The sequence below is a fragment of the Sus scrofa genome, chromosome 17 (genome assembly GCF_000003025.6).
Source record: "Sus scrofa isolate TJ Tabasco breed Duroc chromosome 17, Sscrofa11.1, whole genome shotgun sequence".
Taxonomy (NCBI): Eukaryota; Metazoa; Chordata; class Mammalia; order Artiodactyla; family Suidae; genus Sus; species Sus scrofa.
In genome coordinates this window covers 38,884,091-38,911,308 of record NC_010459.5, presented here as the reverse complement: position 1 = coordinate 38,911,308, position 27,218 = coordinate 38,884,091, and the positions used below count along the sequence as shown (strand labels likewise).

General features: G+C 50.5%; 2 protein-coding genes across 4 annotated transcripts in view; one reads left to right on the top strand and one right to left on the bottom strand.

The window, feature by feature from the left end:
• FER1L4 (fer-1-like protein 4) overlaps positions 1–11,191 on the top strand; it is a 45,819-nt gene extending 34,628 nt beyond the window's left edge. Inside the window, exons 35-45 of the mRNA XM_013985330.2 lie at positions 50–166; positions 5,102–5,229; positions 5,418–5,588; positions 6,013–6,167; positions 6,733–6,893; positions 7,384–7,469; positions 8,564–8,662; positions 8,897–9,138; positions 9,658–9,935; positions 10,024–10,124; positions 10,220–11,191. Coding sequence (XP_013840784.1) covers positions 50–166; positions 5,102–5,229; positions 5,418–5,588; positions 6,013–6,167; positions 6,733–6,893; positions 7,384–7,469; positions 8,564–8,662; positions 8,897–9,138; positions 9,658–9,935; positions 10,024–10,124; positions 10,220–10,412 — 1,731 coding nt within the window. The 3' untranslated portion in view covers positions 10,413–11,191. The remainder of the gene's footprint in view (positions 1–49; positions 167–5,101; positions 5,230–5,417; positions 5,589–6,012; positions 6,168–6,732; positions 6,894–7,383; positions 7,470–8,563; positions 8,663–8,896; positions 9,139–9,657; positions 9,936–10,023; positions 10,125–10,219) is intronic.
• Positions 12,169–26,479, bottom strand: ERGIC3 (ERGIC and golgi 3). 3 transcript variants are annotated; one of them, XM_021078263.1, is made up of 14 exons: positions 26,394–26,479; positions 25,790–25,860; positions 25,583–25,670; positions 25,244–25,363; positions 20,607–20,700; positions 19,622–19,787; positions 19,421–19,478; positions 15,241–15,255; positions 14,585–14,616; positions 13,706–13,802; positions 13,559–13,623; positions 12,722–12,858; positions 12,590–12,645; positions 12,169–12,393 (listed from the first exon to the last, which is right to left on the bottom strand). In XM_021078263.1, the coding sequence occupies exons 2-14, from the start codon at positions 25,835–25,837 to the stop codon at positions 12,314–12,316; spliced, it is 1,056 nt and encodes a 351-aa protein (XP_020933922.1). In that variant the 5' UTR covers positions 25,838–25,860; positions 26,394–26,479; the 3' UTR covers positions 12,169–12,313. The 3 variants fall into 3 exon arrangements, with proteins under 3 accessions (XP_020933922.1, XP_003483993.1, XP_003483992.1); XM_003483945.4 differs by lacking the exon at positions 26,394–26,479 and adding an exon at positions 25,998–26,187; XM_003483944.4 differs by lacking the exons at positions 15,241–15,255; positions 26,394–26,479 and adding an exon at positions 25,998–26,165.

The window sequence follows — 27,218 nt, the reverse complement described above, 5'->3', positions numbered from 1 at the left end:
AAAGACTCTCTTAACAGTATCTTTTCTGCTTCACCCCCGACCCACCCAGGGCTCCCTCCTCATTTACCCTGAAGCAGAGGCCATGTCCTTCTCTGAGCCCCAGATCTCCCGGGGGATCCCACAGAACCGGCCCATCAAGCTCCTGGTCAGAGTGTATGTTGTAAAGGTGAGCATCCACTGGCCTGGCATGCTTCTAACTCCTGGAAAGGTATGTACATGAACCTACAGACTGAAGGGATCCGAGTCCAGCTTCTTCATTTTTCAGATAGGAAATCTTAGGTACAAAATTAAGAGACTCCCCAGAGTCACACAGCTTGCTCACAGCAGAACCTGCATTTAGAGCTTAGGTCCCCTGATCCCTTGCTCATAGTTCTAGTCCCACAGAGTAGGGAGTATCATTCCAGGAGGAGCGCAGCTCTGCGTGAAAAGCTTTGTGATGGCCTCTCGTCAGATACTTTGGTACAGCATGGGCCTCCCATTGCTGCAGTTTGCATGGGGCACCCGGCAAGGGCCCTGAAATTTCCTTAAAGACGTCTCAGGGAGCAAGGGGATGAGTAGGTTGCTGCCCCTTTACTCCCAGCACTAGAGCACATGAAGTACTTTTATCTAGTTTACATATGGGAGTTCTGACTAAGATGTAAGTAAAGAAACATTCTGTGACACTCTTCTACCATAATCTAAGCATCCTAGAGTGTGTAAGTTAGACAGTAGTAAACTGGACCTTTGGCTTCTAGCAACATTGCAGACTTGGTGGTCTGAAATAACTTCCTGATAAAATACATCCAGCAGTGCTAGATAAGCAATCCCCCCCCCCTTTTTTTTTGTTATGCACTCAGCATGTGGAAGTTGCCTGACCAGATATCAAACCCATGCCATAGCAATGACAATGGCAGGTCTTTAACTGCTAGGCTACCAGGGAACTCCTTTGATAAACAATTTGTTACACAAATACTAAGCTCATAAGAAAGGGAATTCCTAATGGGCCAAAATGGGAAAACAGCAGGAATCCCTGAACAAACCCTGAAGTCATTCTCTTGAGAGGATTTGTCCATACCTGGACCCAAGCCTTAGATTCTAACATCTGAGAGCCTAGTCCAGGTAGAAGACACAACTAAGATCCTTGCATGAAGCAGCACCAGGAAGGGCTCTGCTCTCAATGAAAGGTGGGCCAAAGGAAGCCTTTAAGGAAAATGGTCTGCCTTAGCCTCTGTTCTGATTGGGGGAAATAGAAAAAATGCCTTCCCTAATTATTTACTATTAGAGTTTTACCCTCACATTGATTTATGACCTGAATTTTCATCACCTGTTTAGTCCAGAAAACTCAAAGCCAAGAGATTGGCTTGAAACGGTCCCAAATCAGGCTTCACAAGACTCTAGATTTAGATCACCAAATCTGGTTTCACAGTCTCTAAGAAAACTATGAGGAAGAGTTGTTAGAAAGAAAACAAAGGAGAATTAGATCTCTAAGGGGTCTGGATGTCAGAATTTTCAAACATTAGAAATATAAACAACTTTAAAATTATTTTATAAGCAGAGAACAAGAGACTATAAAAAGTAGGCAGTTTTTGCCCACTTTTGCTAGAAGCAGAAGGTCCAGATGACTTCTCATTTACACAAAAAATAAGAAAATACAATTTCTAAGGATGGAGGACCTTTAAAAATCATATCTTATTGGAGTTCCCACTGTAGCACCGTGGGTTAAGAATCCCACTGAAGTGGCTTGGGTCGCCATGGAGGCACAGGTTCAATCCCCAGCCTGGTGCAGTGGGTTAAAGGATCCAGCATTGCTGCAGCTATGGCATAGATCATATAGCTGTGGCTCAGATTCAATCCCTGGCCCGGGAACTTCCCTATGCCACAGGTGTGGCCATTAAACAAAAAAGAGGAAGAAGAGTACCTGCAGTAGCTGCTCTCCATGTAAGAAAGAAAAAAATTCAAGAAAATACATATTTGTTTCTTTGTGTACCAGAAATATAGGAAGGATAAACTAGAAACTAAAGGGACTGGTTTAACTAGAGTGTGGATGGGAGTTCCTGTTGTGGCTCAGCGGTAACGAACTCAACTAGTATCCATGATTGATCCCTGGCCTCGCTCAGTGGGTTAAGGATCTGGCATTGCCATGAGCTGTGATGTAGGTTGCAGACGCAGCTCAGATCTGGTGTGACTGTGGCTGTAGCCAGTTGCTGCAGCTTTGATTTGACCCTTAGCCTGGAAACTTGTATGTACTAGAGGTGCAGCCCTAAAAAAGGGGGGAAAAAAAAGTGATGGTTAAGAGGTGGAAAGAAAGGGAGAATGGTATTCAAACCATATAGCATATCCTTTAAGCTAGGCCCAAGCCTAAGTGCTGCTACCCTAGAATTAGGAAGCTAATTATAAAATTTCTATGGGGAGTTCCCAACATGCCTCAGTAGTTAATGAATCTGACTAGGAACCATGAGGTTGCTGGTTCGATCCCTGGCCTTGCTCAATGGGTTAAGGATCCAGCGTTGCCGTGAGCTGCGGTGTAGCTCGCAGATGCGGCTCGGATCTGGCGTTGCTGTGGCTCTGGCGTAGGCTGGCAGCTACAGCTCTGATTAGACCCCTAGCCTGGGAACCTCCATGTGCTTCAGGTGCAGCCCTAGAAAAGACAAACAAACAAACAAAATTTCTATGAAAGAACAAAGTACCAAGAGTAGTCAAGACAATTTTGAAGAACAATGTAGAAAGATAAGAATTATTATAAGCTACAGTAATTAAGACAGTGCGGGTTTGGCATGGGTATAAATGATTAGGCCAATGGGACAAGGTAGAAATTTTAAAAACGGACTAGGAGTTCCCTAGTGGCCTAGCAGTTAAGGCTTCGGTATTGTTACTGCTGTGACTTGGGTCTGATCCCTGGCCCAGGAACTTCCTCATGCCGTGGGTGTGACAAAAACAACAAAACAACAACAACAACAAACAGACACAGACATAGATGGAACAGAGTTAGCACTGCAGAGCATGTGGGGGGAAATGTGTTCTAAAAATGACCCGTGAAAATGGATTCTCTATGTGGAAAAAATAAAATGAAACTCCTACCTTATATAGCATCCACAAAAAAAATCCAGATAAATCAAATATTTGACTATGAAAAGCGAAACTGGGAGGAAATGTTTAAATATCTTTATGATCTTGGATGTGGGGAAGTTTTCCTAATAGTACAAACCATAAATCAGGGAAAAAACGATACCTGTGACTACATTCAGATTAAACTTCCGGGCATCCACTAACACTTAAAATTAAATGATAGGACAGGACACAGACTGGGGGCAGGTGTTTACCCTATGCACAAGCAATAAACGGTTAGTGTCTGCAATATGTGTAAGTAACTCCCATAAATCTTTCTTTTTTTCTTTTTTCTTTTTTTTCTTTTCCAGGGCCACAGCTGCGGCATATGGAGGTTCCCAGGCTAGGGGTTTAATCGAAGCTGTAGCTGCCGGCCTGCACCAGAGCCACAGCAACACAGGATCTGAGCTGTGTCTGCAACCTACACCACAGCTCATGGCAACTCCAGATCCTTAACCCACTGAGCGAGGCCAGGGATCAAACCCTCAACCTCATGGTTCCTAGTTGGATTCATTAACCACTGAGCTACGATGGGAACTCCTCTCCCATAAATCTTTAAGGAGCAGACAGAAAAAAAAAAGAAAAAGAAAAATTGAGAAAAATGTGAAAAGGCAATTGACAGAAGAAACTCTAGTGGCCAATAACCTATTAAAAATCATATACTCTCATTGTAATCTGACAGACAAATAATTAAAACCATGAAAAACTAATTTCCCTCTTTTTTTTTTTTTTTTTTTTTTTGTCTTTTTAGGGCTGTACCCACAGGATATGGAAGTTCCTGGGCTAGGGGTTGAATCGGAGCTACAGCTGCTGACCTACGCCACAGCCGCAGCAATGCCGAATCCTTTAACCCACTCAGCAAGGCCAGGGACTGAACCCACATCCTCATGGATACTAGTTGGGTTCGTTACTGCTGAGCCATGACAGGAAGTCCCTATTTTTCTTTTTTTGACCTCACCCATGGCAAGTAGAAGTTCCCAGACCAGGGCTCAAACCTGTGCCACAGCATAGACTCAAGCCGCTGCAGTTTCAATACTGGATCCTTAATCTGCTGTTCCATAGGGAACTCCTAATTTCCCTCCCTTTAACTGGTGCAATTAGACAGGAGCCCTGGCAGCTGTGGAGCTCTGTCTGTCCCAGTACGGGTGAGCAGGTGTACTAGTGCAACGTCCCTTTTACCACGTAAAGTAACATATACATAGGCTCAGGGCAGTGGTACTTGGACATCTTTGTGGGGGGCGTTCTGCCTGGCACAGAATGTAAACTGCTATAACAACTTTGGAGACAGGCTGGCAGTATTTAGTAAAATGGAAGATTCTCGGAGTTCCCTGGTGGCTCAGCTGGTTAAGGATCCAGTGTTGTCACTACTGTGGTGCAGGTTCAGTCTCTGGCTTGGGGACTTCTACATCCTGCAGGTACAGCCAAGAAAAAAAATACATATAGTTTAAATTATGCAAAATAGTGCTATGTGTTGTTTAGGGCACATGTATATGTAGTAAAAGTATTTTTACCTTTTTTTTTTTGTGAGAGTGAAATACCAAATAAAGGGTTCTGGCTGCTTAAGGGATGAAAGGAAATTAAGTCAGGTAAGAGGATTTAGGGGGACATTTGTCAATAGAGTTTTACTTATGAAACTGGGCACATGCATGCTCATTGTATCACTTTTATTTAGTTAAAATATTTTTAATTTAAATAGTAAAATATGCTCATTGTAAAAAATGAAAATCAACTGATATGGAAAGTTATAAAGTAGGTCCCTTATTCATCTTCCACATTCCATGAGCCATCTTTGTTTCATTATATTTTTTTACACCGATTTGTGTCTTAATTATTTCAATAATTAATTTAAAAGAAAATAAAGATCATCTTATCCAACCTCTCAGCTAACTCCTTGCAGTGGAAGATCTCTCCTCGGTAACTTCCTGTTGCCACTTAATTGGAGAGAAGGTCCAGCAGGGACAACCTTGGGTTATGACAATGACATTTCTCTCAGTTTCACCCTGTCCTGTCTCCCTAGGCTACCAACCTGGCTCCGGCAGATCCCAACGGCAAAGCAGACCCCTACGTGGTGGTGAGCGCTGGCCGGGAGCGGCTGGACACCAAGGAGCGCTACATCCCTAAGCAACTGAACCCCATCTTTGGAGAGTGAGGCTGGGGCCTGGGCTGGGGAATAGGAGCAGCTTTGCCATCTAGCCCTGTGTCTCTCCCTCACGCAGCTGGTGTGGTGATGGGGGCGGAATGGACAGAGGCTGCTGCGTCCCCTCACGCCCCTACCCCCACAAGATCGCCTCCTAGGCATGGAGATGTTCCCAGCCCTGCTCTCTCCTGGCCAGGGTCCTGGAGCTCAGCATCTCTCTCCCTGCTGAGCCAGAGCTGACTGTGGCTGTGTTTGATCATGACCTTGTGGGTTCTGATGACCTCATCGGAGAGACCCACATTGATCTGGAAAACCGATTCTACAGCCACCACAGGGCAAACTGTGGGCTGGCGTCCCAGTATGACATGTGAGTCCAGCAGGGCCCTCAGGAGCCATTCGAAGTCTGACCAAAGACATTCAAGCTCACATCCCACCTGTGTGTCCAGATCCTTTGATTTCATAGAAGGGGGACTCACCCTCGACCAAGACATTATGGCTTAGTGGTCAAGAAATGGGCTTGGGAGTTGGGGTCCTGTGACTACTAAGTCACTTGGCCTCTCTGAGCATCAATTTCCTCATCTGAAAAATGGAGGTAATTATATCAATATCGCCTTTATAGGAACACCTGGCATGCATATTTAATTTTCACAGTTACCGTAAGCACGGACTAACCTGTCCGCCATGCAACTTAAACCTGGATCCCGTGTCTTCAAGGGTCCCATCCCTGCACCTGTCCCCAGTCATGTTCATATGCTGGATCCAACTGAGGTACCTTCTTTTCCTGCCTTCAGGGGTGGGTACAATGCCTGGCGTGATGCATTCCGGCCTTCACAGATCCTGGCAGGGCTGTGCCAACGCTGTGGCCTCCCTGCTCCTGAATACCGAGCTGGAGCTGTCAAGGTGGGCAGCAAAGTCTTTCTGACACCGCCAGAGACTCTGCCCCCAGGTACCAGCCTCTCTCTGCTGAACAGTCCAGACAGTGGAGCAAGGTGGTAGAACAAGTTACCGGGGTCCCTGGTGCCCAGGCTAGTGTGCTCCCCAAAGAACCCACCTCCTTCTGCAAGCAGAGGAGGTGAGTTTGGCTGAGTAAGGACAATGGTGGAGACAAAATGGTCTTTGTTGGTGAGCGTGAGATCCCCAAAGAGCCCTAGTGGACCACCTCATAGCCCTAAGTAATTGAGGACACAGAGTGGCCCATAAGGGGTCCCATACAACATACAATATGGCTATAGAATTTAGCTCACATTTCATAAATGGCCAGTAGTGTATTCTCTAAACAAGGCCTGCACAAAGGCCACAGCCCCTCCAATCCCACTGTCCCTGTGACTGCTGGCCCTTCACTGGCTTCTTACAGAAGTATCCCTCCACTTTCTGTGCATTGTGGATTTGCCCTCCCAGCCCAGGTAGGGTTTGTCCTAAGCAGTAGCTGCCTCAGCCTAGAGCATCTTTTAAGGGGCGGTGGAAGAATTGAGAACTGTGCGGAACCCAAACTCACACACTTCTTGTTGCAGGTGGAGGGAGCTCCAAAGTGGCAAGTGAGGTCCCTGAGGAGGCCCAGGCATTGCTGGTGCTGCGGCGTTGGCAGGAGATGCCAAGGCTTGGGATCCAGCTGGTACCTGAGCATGTAGAAACACGACCCCTCTACCATCCCCGAAGCCCAGGGCTGCTGCAGGTGAGAGAGGACTCCCACCTGGTCCTGGACCTGGCATCCCTGGATGCTCTTTCCCTGAGCACTGCCACTTCTGACTCTGGCTCCTCATCCTGGTTCCCAGCATCCCCATTTCAGACTTGGTCTTCCATCCCGGACTCCATAACCCCACCTTGGATCCTAGTTCTGAAGGATCCCTACCCCTTGGTCACCAAGGCTCAGACATGGCATTCCCAACCTGTTCTCTACCCCAGATTCCTGAGATCTGGACCTGGGGAACACTAGATGTCACTTCTGATTTCAGGCTTCCACTTCTGGGGCCTCATCTCTGAACCCCCAGGCTAAGCCTGGAACCCTGCACTTCAGACTCCACATTCTTCCTTATCCCTCAGGATCTGCCCTCTTAACCCCCAGCTCTTCTCTCCACCTGGGGCAAGGTGCAGCCTCCGATGACAGGGCCCTTAGGGTAGGTGGGACCCCACCAAGGCCCTTCAGCCTCATCCTGTGCTGGCAGGGATCCCTTCACATGTGGATTGACATCTTCCCACGAGATGTGCCTGCCCCACCCCCAGTGGATATCAAGCCTCGGCAGCCAATCAGGTGAGAGAGAGTCCTGGATCCTCCTCCACGGGCAGGCACATCTTACCTTGTACTACCTTGAAGCAGGCAGTACTGACCCAGGGTTCAGGTAGGTGAGCCATTAAATTTCCTTTTGTTCATAAGCCACTGTGAGTTGGGTGTCTGTCACGCAAATACCAACCAACTCCCTTCTGACCTGAGCCTGAGAGGAGGGCATATGCACTTCAGATGTTGTCAGCAGGCTGTCACTGTCTATCTCTTGGCTTTGCTTTCCTTGGTGTCACTCTTCAGGGAGGCTTTCGCAGGCTGGGGTCAGAGTGGCTTATAAGGGTGCCTGGCTTTTAACAGTATCAGGCTTACATCTTACCGACTGGACTACTTGAGCAGAAAAGTAAACACCTCTTTCCCAGTTAGAGCAAGAGTTTTGGGCTGGCTCTCATCAGACCAACTTGGGTCAAAGGCTGGTTCCTGAACCAATCATTGTGATCAGGGGGCTGTAATATGTTGATTGGCTGGTCCTGGGTGATGTTCTAGGTGATGACCCCATCTCTGGAGCCAGGTAGGGGATGGTGTACCCCACAGGGTCACACAGATCGACAGCAGTAGGGGTGGCCTGGAGAAGATAAGGGTGCTGTCAAAACATGAGAGGAAACTGATAACTGGGCAAGAGAAAACAACAGATATCCAGGACTCATGACAGCCAAGGACCAGGCTGTCTGGGGTAGGATCAAGAGTGTTGCAGCCTCTCCTTCTGTACCTCAGGGGCTTCATGCTGTCATCCCCTCTCGGTCTCTCCTTCTCCTACTTGTCTTTGCTCGCACAGCACTTTGGCTTGTGGTGATTCCAGCTCTGCATCTGATGCTATGATAACCTTTCGAGGTCTTGATTGCAAATGTATGGAGGGAGAACCTCACTGGCCCAGCTTGGGTCAGCAGACCCTTGGGTACCGTCTGCAGTGGCTGGGGTGTCAGTGATACCTGGGGCTGCCTGGTCACCCAGCTGGGCACACATCGGGTGCTCTGTGAATACCAGTGGCCCTTGCCCAGGTCCTTCCTGCAGCCCCTCCCGGGAACCCTCTCTGGAGTCTGAAAACCCTCCCCCAACCCATCCCTCAGCTATGAGCTCAGAGTCATCATCTGGAACACGGAGGATGTAGTTCTGGATGACGTGAACCCGCTCACCGGAGAGATGTCAAGCGACATCTATGTGAAAAGGTGGGCCTGCAGGCTGGGCCGGGCACGTGGCTGTGTACTGAGGTGAGATTGAGAACAGGGGCTTGGGCCCTGGGCTGAGCCAGAGCTCTGTCCCCTAGGCCCTGGACAGTGGCTGCAGCTGGGTGGAGGGACTGGGCTGGTGGTGAGTGGAGGGGCAGGCTGGGTGAGGAGCCGGTTCCAGCTTGGCCCAGGCACAGATGCCCACCCCTCAGCCTGCACCCTTCCCGACTCCAGCTGGGTGAAGGGGCTGGAGCCTGACAAGCAGGAGACGGACGTTCACTTCAACTCTCTGACTGGGGAGGGGAACTTCAACTGGCGCTTCGTGTTCCGTTTCGACTACCTACCCACGGAGCGCGAGGTGAGCATCCGGCGCCGGCCTGGACCCTCCGCCCTGGAGGAAGCTGAGTTCCGGCAGCCGGCTGTGCTGGTCCTGCAGGTCTGGGACTATGACCGCATCTCCGCCAACGACTTCCTCGGTACTGGCTAGGGGCCCTCCTACCTCAGCCCCAAGTCCCACTTTCTGCCCTCATTGCCCTGCCCCTTGTCCCTGGGTTGCCTCTCTAACCCGACCCTGAATCCTGGATTTCAGACCCAGGGTCATCAAACCTTTGCTTTCTGGCCTAATTACTGAGCTTCTTCAGCCCTGAGCGCCATAACCTCCATTCCCACTCGAAGTCAGTCCTCTGATTTGACCTGAGCTCAGGTTACTCTATACACCAATCCATGGCCTGTAGTCTCTGCTTTGGCAGTCTGGTCCCATCCTGGGCTGTTTCATCAGGGTCTGACATTTGGGTTGTGGTGTGTGGTCCACAGCTGTGGCCTGACCACTACATCCTAAGTCTTGATGCCCCGCCTTCCCATCTGGCTGTGCCACCTCCTCCCCCAGCCTGTCGTCAACCCCGGGCTCTGATTCCTTGGTGTCGTTCTCAGGGAAGGGAGGGTGGCTCAGATAAACCTTGATCTCCCGCCTCACCTAGAGAACTCTGGATTTACAGGGTCCCTGGAGCTGCAGCTACCAGACATGGTGCGAGGGGCGCGGGGCCCTGAGCTCTGCTCCGTGCGGCTGGCCCGGGAAGGGGCTGGGCCAAGGTGTAATCTGTTTCGCTGTCGCCGCTTGCGGGGCTGGTGGCCTGTGGTGAAGCTGCGAGAGCCAGAGGATGAGGAGCGGGAGCAGCGGGAGGCTCAAGCTGGCAAGAAGAGGAAGAAGAGGAGGAGGGGCCGGCCAGAAGACTTAGAGTTCAAGGACGCAGGAGGCAACATCTACATCCTCACGGTGGGTACAGCCGGGGCAGGAACCAGGCCAGGCAGGGGCCAGACCTGAGCCCGCCTAAGGGCGTGGCCTCTGTTCCCCCCTTTTCTAGGGGAAAGTAGAGGCAGAGTTTGAGCTGCTGACTGTGGAGGAGGCTGAGAAACGGCCAGTGGGGAAGGGACGCAAGGAGCCAGAGCCCTTGGAGAAGCCCAAGTGAGTGGGCGGCACAGGAGGCGGGCCAGAGCCTGGGGAAGGCTGAAGGGCGGCCAGGGGCTTCCTCATCACTACCACCACCTATCCCCCCACAGCCGCCCCAAAACCTCCTTCAACTGGTTCGTGAACCCGTTGAAGACCTTCGTCTTCTTCATCTGGCGCCGGTACTGGCGCATCCTGCTGTTGCTGCTGCTGCTGGCGCTCATCACCATCTTCCTCCTCCTCGTCTTCTACACCATGCCTGGCCAGATCAGCCGGGTCATCTTCCACCCTCTCCAAGGACCCTGACTGACCCTGGACATTCGTCCCACAATGTCGACGCCTCAACTCCTGCTCCTGTTGTCCTTCCCACCAGTAGGAACCCTGCCAGAGTTCACCACTTTCTCCGAGTAACCCTTATCAAGCATCCACTCTGTCACCTGAACACATGCTGTGGAGAATAAATAATACTGGGGGTAGAGAACAGAGATGTTATTGGGTGGCCTCAGGTGCTGGGATTCATTGGACTAATGAATACACAGGATGGGGGGCTGCCTGTGTGCCAGGAATAGGACCTGGTGGGGGTTTGCCACTGAGATGTCGTGCCCTCTGCCCAGCCTGCCTGATGCTCCTGCTCCCATGAGGAGCAGGATTAGTGGGAGGTGCAAGCCTGGCAAGCTGGCCAATGGCTGGGTCCCTCCAACCTGATCGGCCACGGCTGCCAAGATAGTGAAATCCTTTATGTGCTTTGTGAACTTCCACCAACCCCAAGAGTAGGCAGATTACTTAGGATGCTTTTGGTTGCAAGTGATAGAAATCCCAACCCAAAGTGACTTAAGCCAAGAGAGAATTTGACTTACATAGCTGTAATTCCCAGGGTTTGGCTGGCTTCAAGTGCTGTTTGCCACAGGGTTCCAATGTCACCAAGACTGGTTCTCTGCCTCCAAGGTTGGCACTGCTGTCCTCAGGGGAAGCTTATTTGCAGACAAGATCTCTCCTTGGAAGTGCAGGAGGGCTGCGGCAATCCCACGTCTCCCCATAACCATGTCCAGAAGGAAGGAAAGCTCTCCTAGTCCTGCCAGAGCCATGGGCTCTGGGTCACCCGGGCCAGAGGGGTGGGTTATACTGACTGGGGCCCTCCTCTGAAGCTTAGGGTGGGAGATCCACCCTCCTCCCAAATCACATAACCTCACAGGGTATGCAGGGAGGTCCCCAGAGGAAACTGGATACCGTTAACAAGGGGGAATGGTTCCCGGGTGACCAAAAAACAAAGCTGGCAAGATGTGACAAATGCCCACCAATAACACATCCAAGGTCACAGCTTATAAGTGACCACATCAGAGCTGGGTCTTGGGTCTGTCTGCCTCCAGTGGTTTTGCTGTCATTGCCCTTCTTTGCTTTCTGTCCGCATCTCCCCCCACTACTGCCTTACATCGTAACTCCCTGAGAAATGATCAGCTGAATTGACCAGCTATTAAGGTCTTTGGTTCCCGGGCTGTGCTGTGGGGGGATCTCAGGGCGGTTCCCTGCACCTCTCAAGGGCTGTAATGGGAAGCCCTGACTAGGTTCAAAGCCGGGGTCTGATGCTAGCTCTGCTCCAGAATGGCCACTGCTACCTTCCCTCCCTGTTTTTCAGTTCTGTGTCCACCTAGGATATTGCAAAGGACCTAGCCGGACCCTTCGGGCACCAGCACAGCAGGGGCTTGGCACAGAGCAAGGTGAGTAGGAGGGAATCTGGTGACTGAGCCCAGGATAGCAGGGAGGGGCCCCAGCTTTAAACTCACAAGCCTGGGGGCCGTGCGGACTCATCCTATTACAGTCCAGCTTAGCCCTGGGCTGAACCCAAAAGGCTTAAAGACCACAGTGCAGGAGGGACTGATGATGGCTGTGGGGTGGACATCGGTCTGGTCTGAATAAGGCCCTATTAAGCAGGGGATGTGCAGGTGGGACTCCCAGAGGCATCTGGCTCTGATTTGTCAGTCCTGACTGCCCTCAACAAGTGGCTGTGATGAGGGGTTGTTCCCAGGCTCCAGCCAGACCCACGAACCACACAGAGACCAGCAAGTACTATCACAATCAATACATTTACCAACCTGGGGCTGTGACCGACCTCTGAATAGGGGTTTGGAGGGAAGGACAAGAGGCTGGGAAAATGACCACAAGGCCAAAGAGAAACAGGAGGAGGAGGGAACAGAGTGGGGAGGGGACAACTACGTCGTCTTTCCAAGATCAATTTTCTTCTGGATGGCTCGAGCCGAGTGGTAGATGAGAGAGTCGATGAGTCCGGCCACTGGGGAGAGAGACAAGGGCTGGCACTGGCCCAGTTGGGCCCTTGGCTTGACCTCCAGGGCCCTGTCACCTAACACGCCAGGCCAGGCTAGCTTCTCCCCTTAGCCCTTGAAGTGCCCCTCCCCCCTCAACCAAAGCCAAGCTTCACACCCCCCACCATGTCCCCAACCCCAAAAGGATGCCCTTGAGCTTCTGACCTGTGAACATTCCCCCGATGATGGCGCACACGCCCGTCAGGAAGTGTGTGAAGGACCTGGCAGAGGGCAGGGAGGGTCAGCAGGCACCCCACTCCCCTGCAGGCCCAGGCCCCTCCCTTCCCCCACCCTCACCTGTGCTTCTCTGTCAGCTTCACCATCATGGGCGAGAGCTCGTACAGCACAAAGACTCCAGGAAGCCCCTGATCACCCATCAGCCCGCTGGCGACCTTCTCATGTCTGGTCACAGAGAACTGATTTGTCCTCAGCACCTGAGGCAGGAGAGGAGCCTGGGTCAGGACAAGGCTGACCTGACTCCCAACCCCCCACAGCCCTACCCCTGTACCTGCCCCTTGTCTTATAGAGCCTCAACCGTGTAAAGGAGAAAACGAGACCCCGTGTTGGGACAGACACTGCAAGGCCTGAGGACCACCTACATGTCTTCTTCCAGGCTTCCCATCCCAGCCTCCCCTCCAGTCACTAGCTCTTTACCATTCACCACTCCAGCTACGTTGGGAGCACCCTCTTGATGGGGGTCCAGAGATGAGAAGCAGCCCTCCGAGGGTGCATCAGCAGCCCCTGGCAAGGCTGGGCCTGCCCTCCTCTTGGCCTCAGTCCCGTGCTCTCTACTAGTCTGCAGAGATGCTGCTCACAGGCCACAGCAGAGACGGGAGGAGGGGGCACAGAGGGTGAGCCTGGCTCACCCCAGCCCAGGGCAGACCAGAGGGGACAGTGAGGCAGAGAGGGGACCCTGGAGGCATGGATGCAGGCAGTTTGGGCAAGTAGGAAAAGTGCTCTGAAACCTGTCAGCCTGGGACCTGGTGCTCCGGCTGTGAGGGCCAATCACCTACCCTCGCTGAGCCTCAGCTTGTCACTATCACGGGGGCTAAGACAGGACCTCACTTCCCAGGCTGAAGGAACTCAAGTGCTTGGCCCCAAGAGGGGCTCTGATGTCTGAGCGCCCCAACTCACCTCGCCATCCACCTTCATGTACACCGTGGGCACGACCTTCACGAAGTACTGGAACATCATGGAGGCTGCAGGGAGAAGAGAGCACTGGGTGTGGGCGTGGGCGCAGGCAGGGCTTTGGCAGCTGGGGGCTACCTCCCAGGCTGCTACCTTGGGGTGCGGTGACGTTGGTGCGGTCCAGGGGGTTCACAATGCCCGGGTAGTCCTCTCCGAATGACAGGTGCTGGATGTAGTGGGTCATGTTGATCTGCAAGCAACACCGGTGCCTGGGCCCCAGAGCACCCGAGGCCCCAGGCCGCACCCCATCAAAGGCTCCTGAGGACAGGAGCTGACGGGCACCTGGGTCTGGAGAGTGGATGTGAGGAGCAGGTGGAGGGAAGGAGGGGCCCTGCCTGGGAGAACTCACCTCCATTCTCAGCCCCCACCCAGGAACCCCTTCCTCAGTCTACAGGCTCCTGGGGCTCCAGAGTTTGAGGTTCTGGCTGCACCCACACAGGAGGCAAACACAGACTGGGCATGGGCCCTGTGTGGCAGGTGCTGGCTTTGCCTGGAGGCACTGGCTGGAGGGCTCAGATCTCCCAGCTCCTGTCCTGCTCCTGTCTAGATCAAACTCAGCCACTAGAGGGATCTTTAAAAAAAACGCAAATTTGATTGCATCTTGACCCTGTTTAAAGCAAGCTAACAGCTTCCCACTGCTCGAGAGAAAGACCGGACTCCCTGGCATGGCCTGCCAACCCTCCAGCCTCACCAAACCACAGTGGCCCCGTGCTTCCCAAGTGCCATGCTGTCTCCAGACATCACCCCCAGGCTCCCTCTGCCCAGATGCTCTTGTCCAATACCATCGGTCTCCAGCCTACATAGATTTCAGTTCAAAAGTCGCTCCCAGTCCCCTCAGACTGCGTCCCCTGCCAGAATATGGTTTATATTTCTCTATCTGCTCCCCTGTCCCCGGATGTCCCTACAGAGAATGAGAACAGCAGCCACGCCTCCACCTCCATCTGTCCTCCATGGTTTCCACCCAGTACTTACATTGTCAAGGCCGAAGCTCTGGAGGTCATGGACTAGGAGAGAAGGGAGAAGGGGTCACTCAGTGGAGCAGGCTTCCCAGACCCTCACCGGGGCCTCCTCACTCCTCCCTCTGGGCTGTGACCTGCCTGTTCTCCACCCCTCACTCACTCACCAGCCTCGCCCTGCTAGAGCGCAGCGAGGGCCACTAGAGGCCCCACTTCTACCCTGACATCTACAGGGAGCCCTTCATGGGCATCACTCTAGGCCTTTGCTCCCACCAAGGCACTGCCTGCATCTCAGGATTTAACCCACTGACTCTGGTCTCCTATTAACTAGAGCTGATGGCTAATCACTGAGCCCCAAAGTGAGATGGGACCTGAGAATGTGGTCCAAGCTCTTTCCCTGGCTCCTTGCCCCCACCCTCAAGCCACCGAAGGAAGTCCCACAGGCACCCTGTACCTCTGCTCCAGAACAGTTCTTCCTGCCCTCTAACCCTGATCCCTCTTGCTACAAGGAACCCCACCTCAAAGATATATCCCACAGCTTTTTATAGTCCACCCAGCAGCCAGGCCAGAGAAGAACCCCATCCCAGGCCCATCCAAACCTCTCCCCATCCTGGGTGGGCAGGCTGCCCCAGAAATGGGGGCTTGGCCTTGCTGGGGGGCAGGGCCACTTACTCTCCACAGCATGTACTGCAGCATGGGGGAGGGAAGCAGAGAGGAAGAGGAAAAGAAAAAAAGATTGAGAGCTTCACAATGAGAACAATGGAGCAAGATACATGGTAGAAGGGAAGACTGGACTGTTCCTGCCTCAGCAGCAGGGTCCAGACACAGCTAATAAGTCTCTCCTCAGGCCCCTCCCCCAAGGAGCCCTTCCCCGGCCAGAGAAGAGTACAAGGGGGCTTGGGGCAGAAGTATGGTGGCCTAGGAAGACAAAAGACCTAGAGCTCAAAGAGTCACTTTCCTAGCTGTGTGACTTTGGGCAAATCACTTGTCCTCTCTGAGCCTTGGTATTCTCCTCTGCACAGGGCTGTCCTGAGGACCAGGTAGGATCTAAGATGGGAAAGTCCTTGGTAAACTTTACAGTCTTCCCCTTTCCTCTCCCAAATCAACACGATGTCAGAAACTAGCTCACAGGCCTTCAATTCAGGCTCTGGCCATGGACAACTGTAGCTTCCCTTCGAACATCCCTCTAGGGAACAGTGCACCCTTTGTCCTGGGCTCCCTGACTCTGACAGAGAAGTGGAGAAGCACCCACCCTTCTGAGTTCCCACTGGCGCTGTGCCCACAGCTCCACATCAATCATCTTCCCATGATTTCAGAGAGACCACCCTTCCCCAGCCCCTCCAGATCTATCTACCTGCCCCGCCCCAACACTCAGCCTCATCCCCCCCACCCCTGACTGCCTGAAAGACCAGCAGGGCCATCTCCGTCGGGCCTGGTATTCCTGCTGAGCTTTATCACTGGTCAGCTCAAGACTTCTGGGTCATCCCACATCCTCTGGAGTCTTGTCACCAGATGGCTCTATCCATTCTCAAGTACGATCCTGTCTCCCATCCCTCTGAGACCTCCCGTGGGCCCTATTACTCAACAGCAAAACCCCAACATCTCCAACCTCCAAATATTCCCTCACCTTTGTGCTCCGACCGCAGCCTGGCTCTTCCCTGAAGGCACTATTTCCCTTGCAGCCCCCCAGGCAGGGGCTTTTTCTCTCCCATACCCTCTTCCTCCTTAACCTTAAGAGAGGTTCTCCTTGTTCCTCAATGCCATTTCCAGATCACTATCCCTTGATTTTCCCTAAAAATCTCCAGTTTTGCAGCTCATGGCAATGACACTACCACCTACTCCATCTGTCTGAACTTCTCGGAGACACACACAGACCTGCTGGTCAGTCCTCTCACGCCGGTTCTCCAGGGCTTTAGCCAGTGACTGTCTCCCTCTCCTATACGATGATGGCCCTGTCACAACTCCTGGTGGCCATGTCACTCAGCTGCCAACGCACCCATACCTACATAGTCTGCCTTTCCTCCTGTTGCCAAGTAAGGGCGTTCTACACAGCTAAGGCCTAGATTCTGTCTCTTCCTCCTAAAGGACCTCACTCCAGGGAATGTCCTCCCTCTCGGGAGCAGCACTTCTGCCCTCCTCAGCAGGTAATATCTGACAGCATATTAACACCAGGCGGCATCACACATCTGACAAACCACTCCCGCGCCCCCCACTGCCTATTTCCCTCCAGCCAGAGCCCACTCTCTCCCTTCCCTCTATTTTTAAAATTTATTTATTTATTTATTTATTGGCTGCACTCATGGCATGTGGAAGTTCCCAGGCCAGGGGTGAAACCTGCACCACAGGAGTGGCCTGAGCCACTGCAGTGACAATGCTAGGTCCTTGATCTGCTGAGGCACCAGGGGACTCCTCTCCCTTCCCTTTAGAACAAACCCCATAAAAGAGCTGTCTCCACTCATGGGCTCCAACTCTTCTCCTATTCCCTCCTGAACCCACTCACTGGCTGCTCCCTGGCACTCAACCCAAACTGCTCTGTTAAGGTCACAAAGACCACTACCATGCTATACCCCCAATGATCATTCTACTTGGCATCCAGAAGCATCTGATATGGTTTTGGAAACACTTCCATTTCTTGGCTTGCAGGACAAGCCAGGGCTCTGTGTTTCTTGCCAGGCTCCTCCGCTGCTTCCTCCTGAGCCCCGTCCTCTAAAGCTGGGGGTCCAGTGCTTGGTGCTCTGAGCTTTCCTCTTCACCACCTACCCTCACCTCCACCTGCAAGGTCCTTCATCCAGTTCCACAGCTTTAAATACACTGATGACTCCAACATTTGTACCTCCAGGCCAGACCTCTGCCTCGAATTCCACATTTGAATAACTCATTGCTTACCTGATACCTGGGTATCTAAAAGGACATGCTGAAAGCAGCTCTATGTCCCCCACTCCAACCATCTAAACCTGTTCCTCTGAGTCTTCACCGCCTCACTAAATGGTAACTTCATCCTTCTCGCTGCTCAAGTACAAAACTTTTGGAGTCATTCTCTTTGCTTTACCTTCCCACCCGACAGGAACTCCTCTCAGCTCTACCTTCAAAATATATACAATCACTTCTCACCTCCTCTACTGCCACTGTGCCCAGCCCCCATCATCCGGCACCCGGATCCATCACTGCGACAGCCTCCCAGCTGGCCTTGCGGTATCTGTCCTCCCCTCCACAGTCTTCACACAGCAGAATGCTGCCTACTTTTTGAAGTTTTGTGGGGTTTTTTTGCTTTTTTGTTTGTTTTTAGGGCTGCACCCAGGGCATATAGAAGTTCCCAAGCTAGGGGTTGAATTGGAGCTACTGCTGCGAGCCTACACCACAGCCACAGCAATGTAGGATCCGAGCTATGCCTGTGACCTGCCCCACAGCTCACGGCAATGCCGGATCCTTAACCCACTGAGTGAGGCAGGAATCAAACTTGAATTCTCATGGATCCTAGTCGGGTTTGTTAACCCCTGAGCCGTGAAGGGAACTCCTACTTTTTGAAGTTAAATCAGATCATGCACCACTTCTTCAGAGCCCTGCCACAGCCTCCTTCAGAGCCCTACCATCTGGCACAGGGTAAAAGCTCAAGTCCCTACAAGGCTCTTGGGGGCCCCACTTGACACGCCCCTGTCACTCCCACCTTATTCCTAACCCCGCAGTTCTGCTCACTGAGCCCCAGGCACCCTAATTCTCAAGGTACTGGTACCTCAAGTTCACCAAGCCCATTCCTGCCTTAGGGATTTCCATTCTCTGCTTGAAACGCTTCTCCCACACTTCTATGCGGCTGGTCCCTTCACTTTCTTCAGGTCTTTGCTCAAACATTACCCATCAGAGAGTCTTTCCCTGACCACTCTGTATGAAACGGCACACACATAACTTCTCTCTCAAGCCTCTCACCCCCATCATCTTTATCCTGCCTCTTATGGGTTCATGTTACTTAAAAACATCTGATGTACCATATAATTTATATACTTGTTTATTGTCTATTTCTTTACTAGGCTGTTCTGAGGGCAGGGAACTTTGCTTTGATCACTACTGTGTTCTTAGCACCTAGACTAGTACATGGCACACAGCAGGTGATTACTAAATATCTAGAGAATGGATGGATGAATAAATGAATGAGAATAAATTTCATTTACTCACACCTGTGAACAACTGTACGGTAGGTACTATTTCAGGCCCATTTTATAGGAGAAACTGAGTAGGACTCGATACTTCCCAAATATGACACTGCTCTGGGAAGGCAGAACCTGGGCTCCAGACCAGCTCTGCTTTCCCTAAAGCCTCACACACAGGTCATCTGACATTGGGGCTACCATTTAAACACATGCCTATCACAAGCCAGGCTCTGTGCTGTCATATTTTGGAGGATTTTTTTGCTGTTGTTTTTTGGGCTTTTTGTGGGGCTGCACCTGTGACATAGGGAGGTCCCAGGCCAGGGACTGAATCTGAGTTACAGCTGTGACCTATGCCACCGCTGTGGCAACACCAGACCTTAACCTACTGTGCCACAGCAGGAACTCCCATGCTATCATCTTTACCCTGCCCAAACAGCCTAGGAAATCAGTATTATTATCACCATTTTATAAAGTAGAACACTGAAGCTCAAAAAGGAAACTGTCTCCAAGTTTCAAATAGCCAGTAAGGTCTAAAACTGAAATCTGAAGCCAGGCAGTCTGGCTCCTCAGCTGTGCTCTTAACTGGTTACCAAACCCTGAGATGAGGGTTTGCTCTGGGCCAAAGACTAAAGAGCATCAGGCAGGCAAAGGGGCATTCAAACTCAACCTGGGTCTGGAAGTGAAGCTCCCGGTTGATGCAGATCACTTACCATGCACATGGGACTGCTGGAAGCTCTTCCCGGGGGCGAAGTGGAAGTTCCCAGCCACCTGTAAGGGAGATAACCCTCTCTTTCCCCAGCTGTTTCCGCCCTTCCTTTTGTCCCCTGAGGACAAGTGGGCCCTCGATTCACAGTGGAGTGGGGCCAGCCCACAGCCCCGCTGGCCCTGTCCTGCCTCGGGTCCTCCTGTACCTTGTTGACTTCCAAGAAGCCGTACACCTGGCAGCCTTCATTCTTCTGCTCCTGCATCTTCTGGCTGAAGCCCTCCCGCCGGCACTGCTCAATAGTGTCTGGGTTCTTGAAGGCCCAGCCTCGACGGCGATATGCCTCCCGCACATCCTCGCAGGAGTTACAGCACCTGTCGGAGATGGGGTGCAGGGGTAAGAGTGTCAAACAGGCACAAAAATAATGCTGGCATCTTGGGAAATAAAGCGGTTCTGTCCAATAATGAAGCCTTGCCAGCCTCATTCCTGACCACCAAACATTCTCAAAGTTTGTTTCCTCAGCAGGACTATTAAAAATACATATTCTCATTTTGTTTGGGATGATGAAAAGTTTTGGACCAGGCAGTAGTGATGGCTTTACAATACTATGAATGAAGTTAATGCCACCGGACTGCGCACATGAAAATGGTTAAAGTGGTAAATTTTATTTCATATATATGTTACCTAAATAAAAAAATTTTAAATACACATTCCCAGGCCCTACCCTAGACCAGCTGAATCAGCCTCTCAGGGGCCAGGGCCCAAGAAACAAAACAGCAATTGCCACATATTGAGGGCTTAATAACCCGGGCTGGGCCTTCCAGCTCAGTGCTTCACAAACAGAATATATTTACTCCTTATGTGACCCTCTGAGAAAGGTAATATTATCATCCCCTGTCACAGGAGAGGTTTTATGTAGCTTGGCCCAAGGACACATGGGTGGAAATCAGGCAGCTGGACTCCAGAGACTACCTCTGAAACAGAGCAAGGACCACTTCAACCTCATCCCTGCTCTGCAGCCCCCAGGCAGGGCCCGGCCACAGAGCCTCAGCCACTTGCACCAGCATCGGTGACCATCTTGTCTAAATTCTTGGTCCGGCCTCCCTACCCCCAAGGTCCAACACAGGCTGAGGATGACCAACGAAAAGTGCCTGGTGGGAGCTGTTCCCCACCACTGCCCAAGTCTGGCTCACTTGATGTCTTCCGTCTCAGCGCCATAGCAGCTCTCACAGCGATCGGGGTCCAGGGAGTCAGGGTCAAACACCTTTATCTCGACTTTCCCGAGCTCTATGGGGAGGGCAGAGGCAGGGGTATCAGCTGGGGGCAGGCACAGTGAGATCTGTACTCCCAATCCCTGCATGCACCCTTCAGCCTGTGGCTTAAGAATAATAAACATTATAATAGCTAATATTTACATAGTACATACTAAGTGTCAAGCACTAAGTATTTCTACACTGTTATTTCTTTTAATAAAGGTAACAGTAATAAAACAGTAACAGCAAATACTAAATATTACCTGAGTATAGTTGTGTACTTTACATATACATATATTGTCTTTTTTCAGCCCCACAATGACTTTGTGAAGGTGGAGGTTATTATTCCCATCGTACTTGAGGAGGAGCTGAGGCTCAGAATTGAAAGGTGATTTTGCCTAATGCAACCCAGTAAGTGGCAGATTTCAACTCTAATTCCAAAGTGTATGCCCTTAACCATGGTGCTTCTCCTCGGTCTCTTTGCACCTGGCTCCCTGCCTTTAACTACCTCACTGTAACTGGTGATTTCAATATTCAATACCCTGACCTTCTGCCCTCCAATCCTCTTTTTATTTTGTCATCTAACCCTATACACCCATTTCCATACTCATACCCAGAGTTATTACCAATTACCATTAACCTTCCAAAATTCAATTTCAAGTATCCTAGTCTTCAATCTTATCATCATTTCCCCAGCTTTCTCTCTCTGGCACCCAAACTCCACCAGTTCTTTGACATCATGGACACTATCACCCTTTCATGTCCTCACTTCCCTCATTTAAATTTCACGGTCCAGGAGTTCCCGTCGTGGCGCAGTGGTTAACGAATCCGACTAGGAACCATGAGGTTGCAGGTTCGGTCCCTGCCCTTGCTCAGTGGGTTAACAATCCGGCGTTGCCGTGAGCTGTGGTGTAGGTTGCAGACTCGGCTTGGATCCTGCGTTGCTGTGGCTCTGGTGTAGGCCGGTGGCTACAGCTCCAATTAGACCCCTAGCCAGGGAACTTCCATATGCCGCAGGAGCGGCCCAAAAAATAGCAAAAAGACCAAAAAAAAGAAAAAAAAAATAAATAAATTTCACGGTCCAAATGGGAATGAACAGTCTCTTTAACAAATGGTGTTGGGAAAACTGGATATTCACATGCAAAAGAATGAAATTGTACCCTATTTTACACCACTCACAATAATTAACTTGAAATGGATTAAAGACTTAAATTTAAGACTTGCTACCCTAAGACTCCAAGAAGAAAACCTAAGAAACAATCCTTGAGACTGGTCTTGGCAATTGATTTTTTGGACATGACTTCAAAAGCACAAGCAACAAAAGCAAAAATAAGCAGTGGTGATTACATCAAAATAAAAAGCTTCTGCACAGCAAAGAAACAATTAACAAAATGAAAAGGCAATAAGGAATGGGAGAAATATTTTCAAATGATATATAGCAAAAAACTCAACTAATTCAATTAAAAATGGACAAAGGACTCTAACAGACATTATTCTTTTCTTTTTTGGCCACACCTGTGGCAGGCAGAAGTTCCTAAGCCAAAGACTGAACCCTCATCACAGCAGTGACAAGGCCAGATCTTTAGCCACTAGGCCACTAGGGAACTCAAACAGACAGTTTTCCTTTTTTTTTTTTTTGGGGGGGTCTTTTTGTCTTTTAGGGCCACAGCTGCAGCATATGGAGGTTCCCAGGCTAAGGGTCCAATCGGTTCTGTAGCCACCAGCCTATGCCACAGCCACAGGAATGTAAACTGGTACAACCATTACGGAAAACAATATGGAAGTTCCTCAAAAAATTAAACACAGAACTACCATATGTTCTAGCAATCCCATTCCTGGGTCTACATACAAAAAAAAAGGAAGGGAGGGTGGGAAGGAAAAAAAGGAAGAAATCAGTATCTTGAAGAGATAGCTATAGTCCCACATTTATCGCAGCATTATTCACAGTAACCAAGACATGAAAACAACCTAAGTGTCCATCATTAGATGAATGGATAAAGAAAATGTGGTATATATTTAAAATGGAATATTATCCAGTCATTAAAAAGAAGAAATCCTGGGAATTCCTGTCGTGGAGCAGCAGAAACGAATCCGACTAGGAACCATGAGGTTGTGGGTTTGATTCCTGGCATCGCTCAGTGGGTTAAGGATCCGGTATTGCCGTGAGCTGTGGTGTAGGTCACAGATGTGGCTTGGATCTGGCGTTGCTGTGTCTTTGGTGTAGGCCAGCAGCTACAGCTCCACTTAGACCTCTGGCCTGGGAACCTCCATATGCTATGGGTGCACCCCTAGAAAAGGCAAAAAGACAAAAAAAAAAAAAAAAAAAAAAAGAAGGAACTCCTACTGTTTGCAACAACATAAATAAACTTTGAGGGCATCATACCAAGTGAAATAAGTCAGAGAAAAACAAATACTGTACGATCTCATTTATATGTAGAATCTGTATCTGCAGAAACAGGGAGTAGATTGGTGGTTGCCAGGGGCTGGGGGGTGGGGGCGGTGAGGGAAATGGGGAAATGTTGGTCAAAGGGTACAGACTTTCAGTTGTAAGAAGAGTTAGCTCTAGGGATCTAATGTACAGCACAGTGACTGTAGTTAACAATATTGTATGTATTCTTGCAAGTTGCTGAGAGTAGCTCTTACATGTTCTCACCACACATACAAAAAAGGTTAAGTGTGTGAGGTAATGGATGTCTTACCTACTGTGTAATCATCTTACAATATAATCATGTTGTATATCTTAAATTTACCTGATGTTATATTTCAATAATACCTCCACAAGGCTGGAAAATAAATTCTATGATCCACTGCTGTAATTATTCTCTTGCCCATAAACCATGGCTCACTTGCTCCTCTCTTTTTTTTTTTTTTTTTGTCTTTTTGCTATTTCTTTGGGCCGCTCCCGAGGCATATGGAGGTTCCCAGGCTAGGGGTCGAATCGGAGCTGTAGCCACTGGCCCTACACCACAGCTCACGGCAACGCTGGATGGTTAACCCACTGAGCAAGGGCAGGGACCGAACCCGCCACCTCATGGTTCCTAGTCGGACTCCTTAACCACTGCACCACGACAGGAACTCCTTTTTTGTTTTTTTTTCCTCTCTCTTTCTTCATTGTAAAAGCCGAGCAAAACTCAAATCCTAGTTGAGTTCTCGTCTACTTCTTGCCTATGCCTCCCTTAAGACTGCTGCCAATTTTACTTCAGTTCACGCTCCCATTCTTCAGGATGACGAATTTATATCTTTTTCTCTCTCCTTAGGCTTCCAAAAATCCCTTTCTCTTTCTTCACTCTGAGCTAATGACCTTCCTTTCAATCTCCATTAAAAAAAAAGAGAAGCAATTGAACCTCAATCTCACCACCAAACCCACCAACGCACACTGCACACGCGCTCTCTTCCAGCCCCCACCCTACTTCTTTGCTCTCTTTTATAGCAAAACTCCTGGAAGGATCATCCACATATGATGACTCCACATCCTTTTCTTCTCTTTAATTAGGTTTTCATCCCCAGCGGTACCAAAACAATTCCTTTCAGTCTCCAATGACCTCTGTGTTGCCAACTGAAATGGTCAGAACAACCCAACCAAGCCATTGCTGAATTCCTGACCCACACAAACTGAAGAAAATAATGTTTGTTGTATTAAGCCACTAGTTTTGGGGGTAATTTGTTATATAGTAGTGGATACACAATATCCCCCCGCTTCTCTCAAATGCACACAGAAATCCTCTTCCTCCTCTCTGATCATCAAATCATTCATTTGCTCAGACCAAAGCCCTAGAATCAACCTTGACCCATCAATCTTACCGCAAATTCTATGGGTTTTACCGGTGTTGAACATATATTTGTTGAACAAACACATAATAAAGCTCATGAATAGAACAATCCCAAAGGTGTGACAAATCATAGCTTTCAAGAAGGTTTTGTTATGGAGGGAAACTTAGTTAATGGAGGCAGTGGGAGGTCACCTGGAGAGAGGAATAGAAGCTAAAAGTGAACAGCCACCCTTTACTAGTAGGCCTTGTACACATATTAACTTTATTTGCTCCTACAATTCCAAGTGGTGGGTACTACTGTTTATCACTAACTTAAGAGCTGAGGTCACAAACAGCAAGAGACAAAGCTACATCTGAACTCAGGCAATTTCATGCAAGAACCTTAAGCCATCCTGCATTCCAAAGGGAATATCATTATGGGCTGAATTCTGTCTATGAAGTGTGGAAGCAAACACCCAGAGAAGCTTGGGTTCACCTAGAGGAGTTCTGCCAAGGCAACAGCACATAGAACCGATCCTCAAACTTCTGTTACTCAAACCACAATAAGCAGGGATTGGGGGTCCGCTAAGAATGACAGCCATGTAGAGTACTCTTCTTAATACATACAGGCTGGAAACCTGGATTTCAGTCCACTCTGATTCTTAACGGGGCCGGTGGGGGAGGGGGGACCCTAGGCAAAGCCACTTGACTTCTGTGGGTTCTAGTTGCTTCTTTTGTCACTGGGCTGGCCACACCCACTTGCCAGAAAGTAGGGCTTGGAAGAGCCCAGCTCTGGAATTTGATATCTGGCCTCTTGCCCCCATTTACCATGACGCTCCGCCTCTGAGCTCACGGGGATGCCATCCTTATCTAGCCGCTGCTTGAACAGGTTGTGTTCTACATCCAGCTGCTGTTCCCCAGCTACATCCATGGCATCGATGCTCAGATCTGGAAGCAGGAAGTCAGGGTAAGGGACTGGGATCCTAAAGACAGGGAATCTGGGTTTTGGAGGGTGAGGGGATGCTGGGCTTGTCTTGGGGCAGCAGTGGATGAGGGGAAGGAGGTTGTCCTGGGGTCCAGTCTGGAACCTAAGACTGGAGGCTTGAACCTGGAGGCCCACCTGAGAACCCTGGAACCTGCAATTCCCACCTATGGCGAGGTACTCACAGGCACAAGGCATGTGCGGGAAAAGCACATCGATGTTGATCTTCAGTTTATCTCCCCGGGACTTGTCCACGTAGAGTTCAGGATGCACCTGGGGCAGCACAACCTCAGTAAGAGTTGGCCCCAAGCCTTTCCTTTCCTCTTCCCATCACTAAATCTCATATTCCTAGAATGCCAAGCCCCGCCCACGTGCTAGGCACCGCCCCTTACCTCAGTGGTGAGGTAATACTGCAGCTCAGACAGGAAGAGTAGCAGCATGAGAAGGCCACTGACAATGGTCACTGCAGGGCAAAGAGCGAGAGTCAGAACGGCCTCTGTTCCACTCCCTCAGCCCCCAGCAGGCCGGGCAGGTTCCAGGAGCCACGGCCAAACTCTAGGAGACCTCTCTCCCAGCGACCCTGACCCCGCCACGGCCTACCCGTGGCGCCCCCGCAGGTCTTGACCCGGAAGTCCTCTAGAGTCTTGGGGTAGGCATCGAACTGCTTCAGCTTCCCCAGCGCCTCCATGGGGACCAGCCGGAAAGGGGACGCCAGCGGACCCGCCCCCGCGGCCTGCCGCTTCCGGCCGAGCGCTTGAGCTACGCCCCCTCTCTTTCCTCACGCAGGCGCAGAAAATCTCACGCTTGGCCCCACCCCTCTCTCGCGTTCTCACTCGGGTCGCCCCGCCCTCTGGGTGCCGGTCTTATTTGTGTTCTGCGCTGCCTTCAAGGCCGGGATCTTGAGCTCCGGTGGGGCGGGTGGGGTTCCTTATTTGGAGCAGGATAACCCGAGGGGGAATCTGCTACGTAGGCACAATAATAGCATCATTCACTTACCTTATGCCGGGAATTGCGCCCCGAGTTTCACACCAGACCCTTGGAACAACTTGGAACCTCCTAGAACAATGGTTCTCAAAGTGTCCCCCACCGGCAGCCTCATTATCACCTGAAACTAATCAGAGACGCAAATTATCGTGCCCTAACACAAACCTGCTGAATCAGAAACGCTAGGAATTGTTCCCAGGTGAATTGCAGTTAGAATTTTAGAATCACCCCTGTAAAGTAGATGTGACTTTTTTTTTTTTTTTTAAATGGTTACACCCAAGGCCAGGGATTGAATCTTTGCCAAAGCTGCGACAATGCCAGATTCTCAATGCCAGATTCTTTAAGCCACAGGGCAGGGCTGGGTATCCAACTCCTGCCTCCACAGTTACCTGAGCCGCTGCACTTGGATTCTTAACCCACTGTCCAACAGCAGGAACTCCTAGGTGTGACTTTTATATCCATATTCTGGAGGAGAAACTGTGGCATGGAGAAGCTAAGTAACTTGTCCTAAATCACAGCATTAATTGGCAAGGCCTGGTTCCAAACTTCTGGACCTCAAAGTGCTCTGAGACCAGGGCCTTTGGGTTGATTTTACCCAAACAGCCTCTCAGTGCATGGCTAGTAGAGGTGCATGGTGAAATCATTTCAGTGGCATCATTTCAGGAGCTTTTTTTTTTAGCTTGCACCTGTGGCATATGGAAGTTCTTGGGCTAGGGGTGGAACCTGAGCTTCAGCTGCTGGCCTCTGCTACAGCCTCAGCAACACTGGATCTGAGCCACATCTGTGACCTCTGCCTCAGCTTGTAGCAATGCAGGAGACTTAACCCACTGAGCGAGG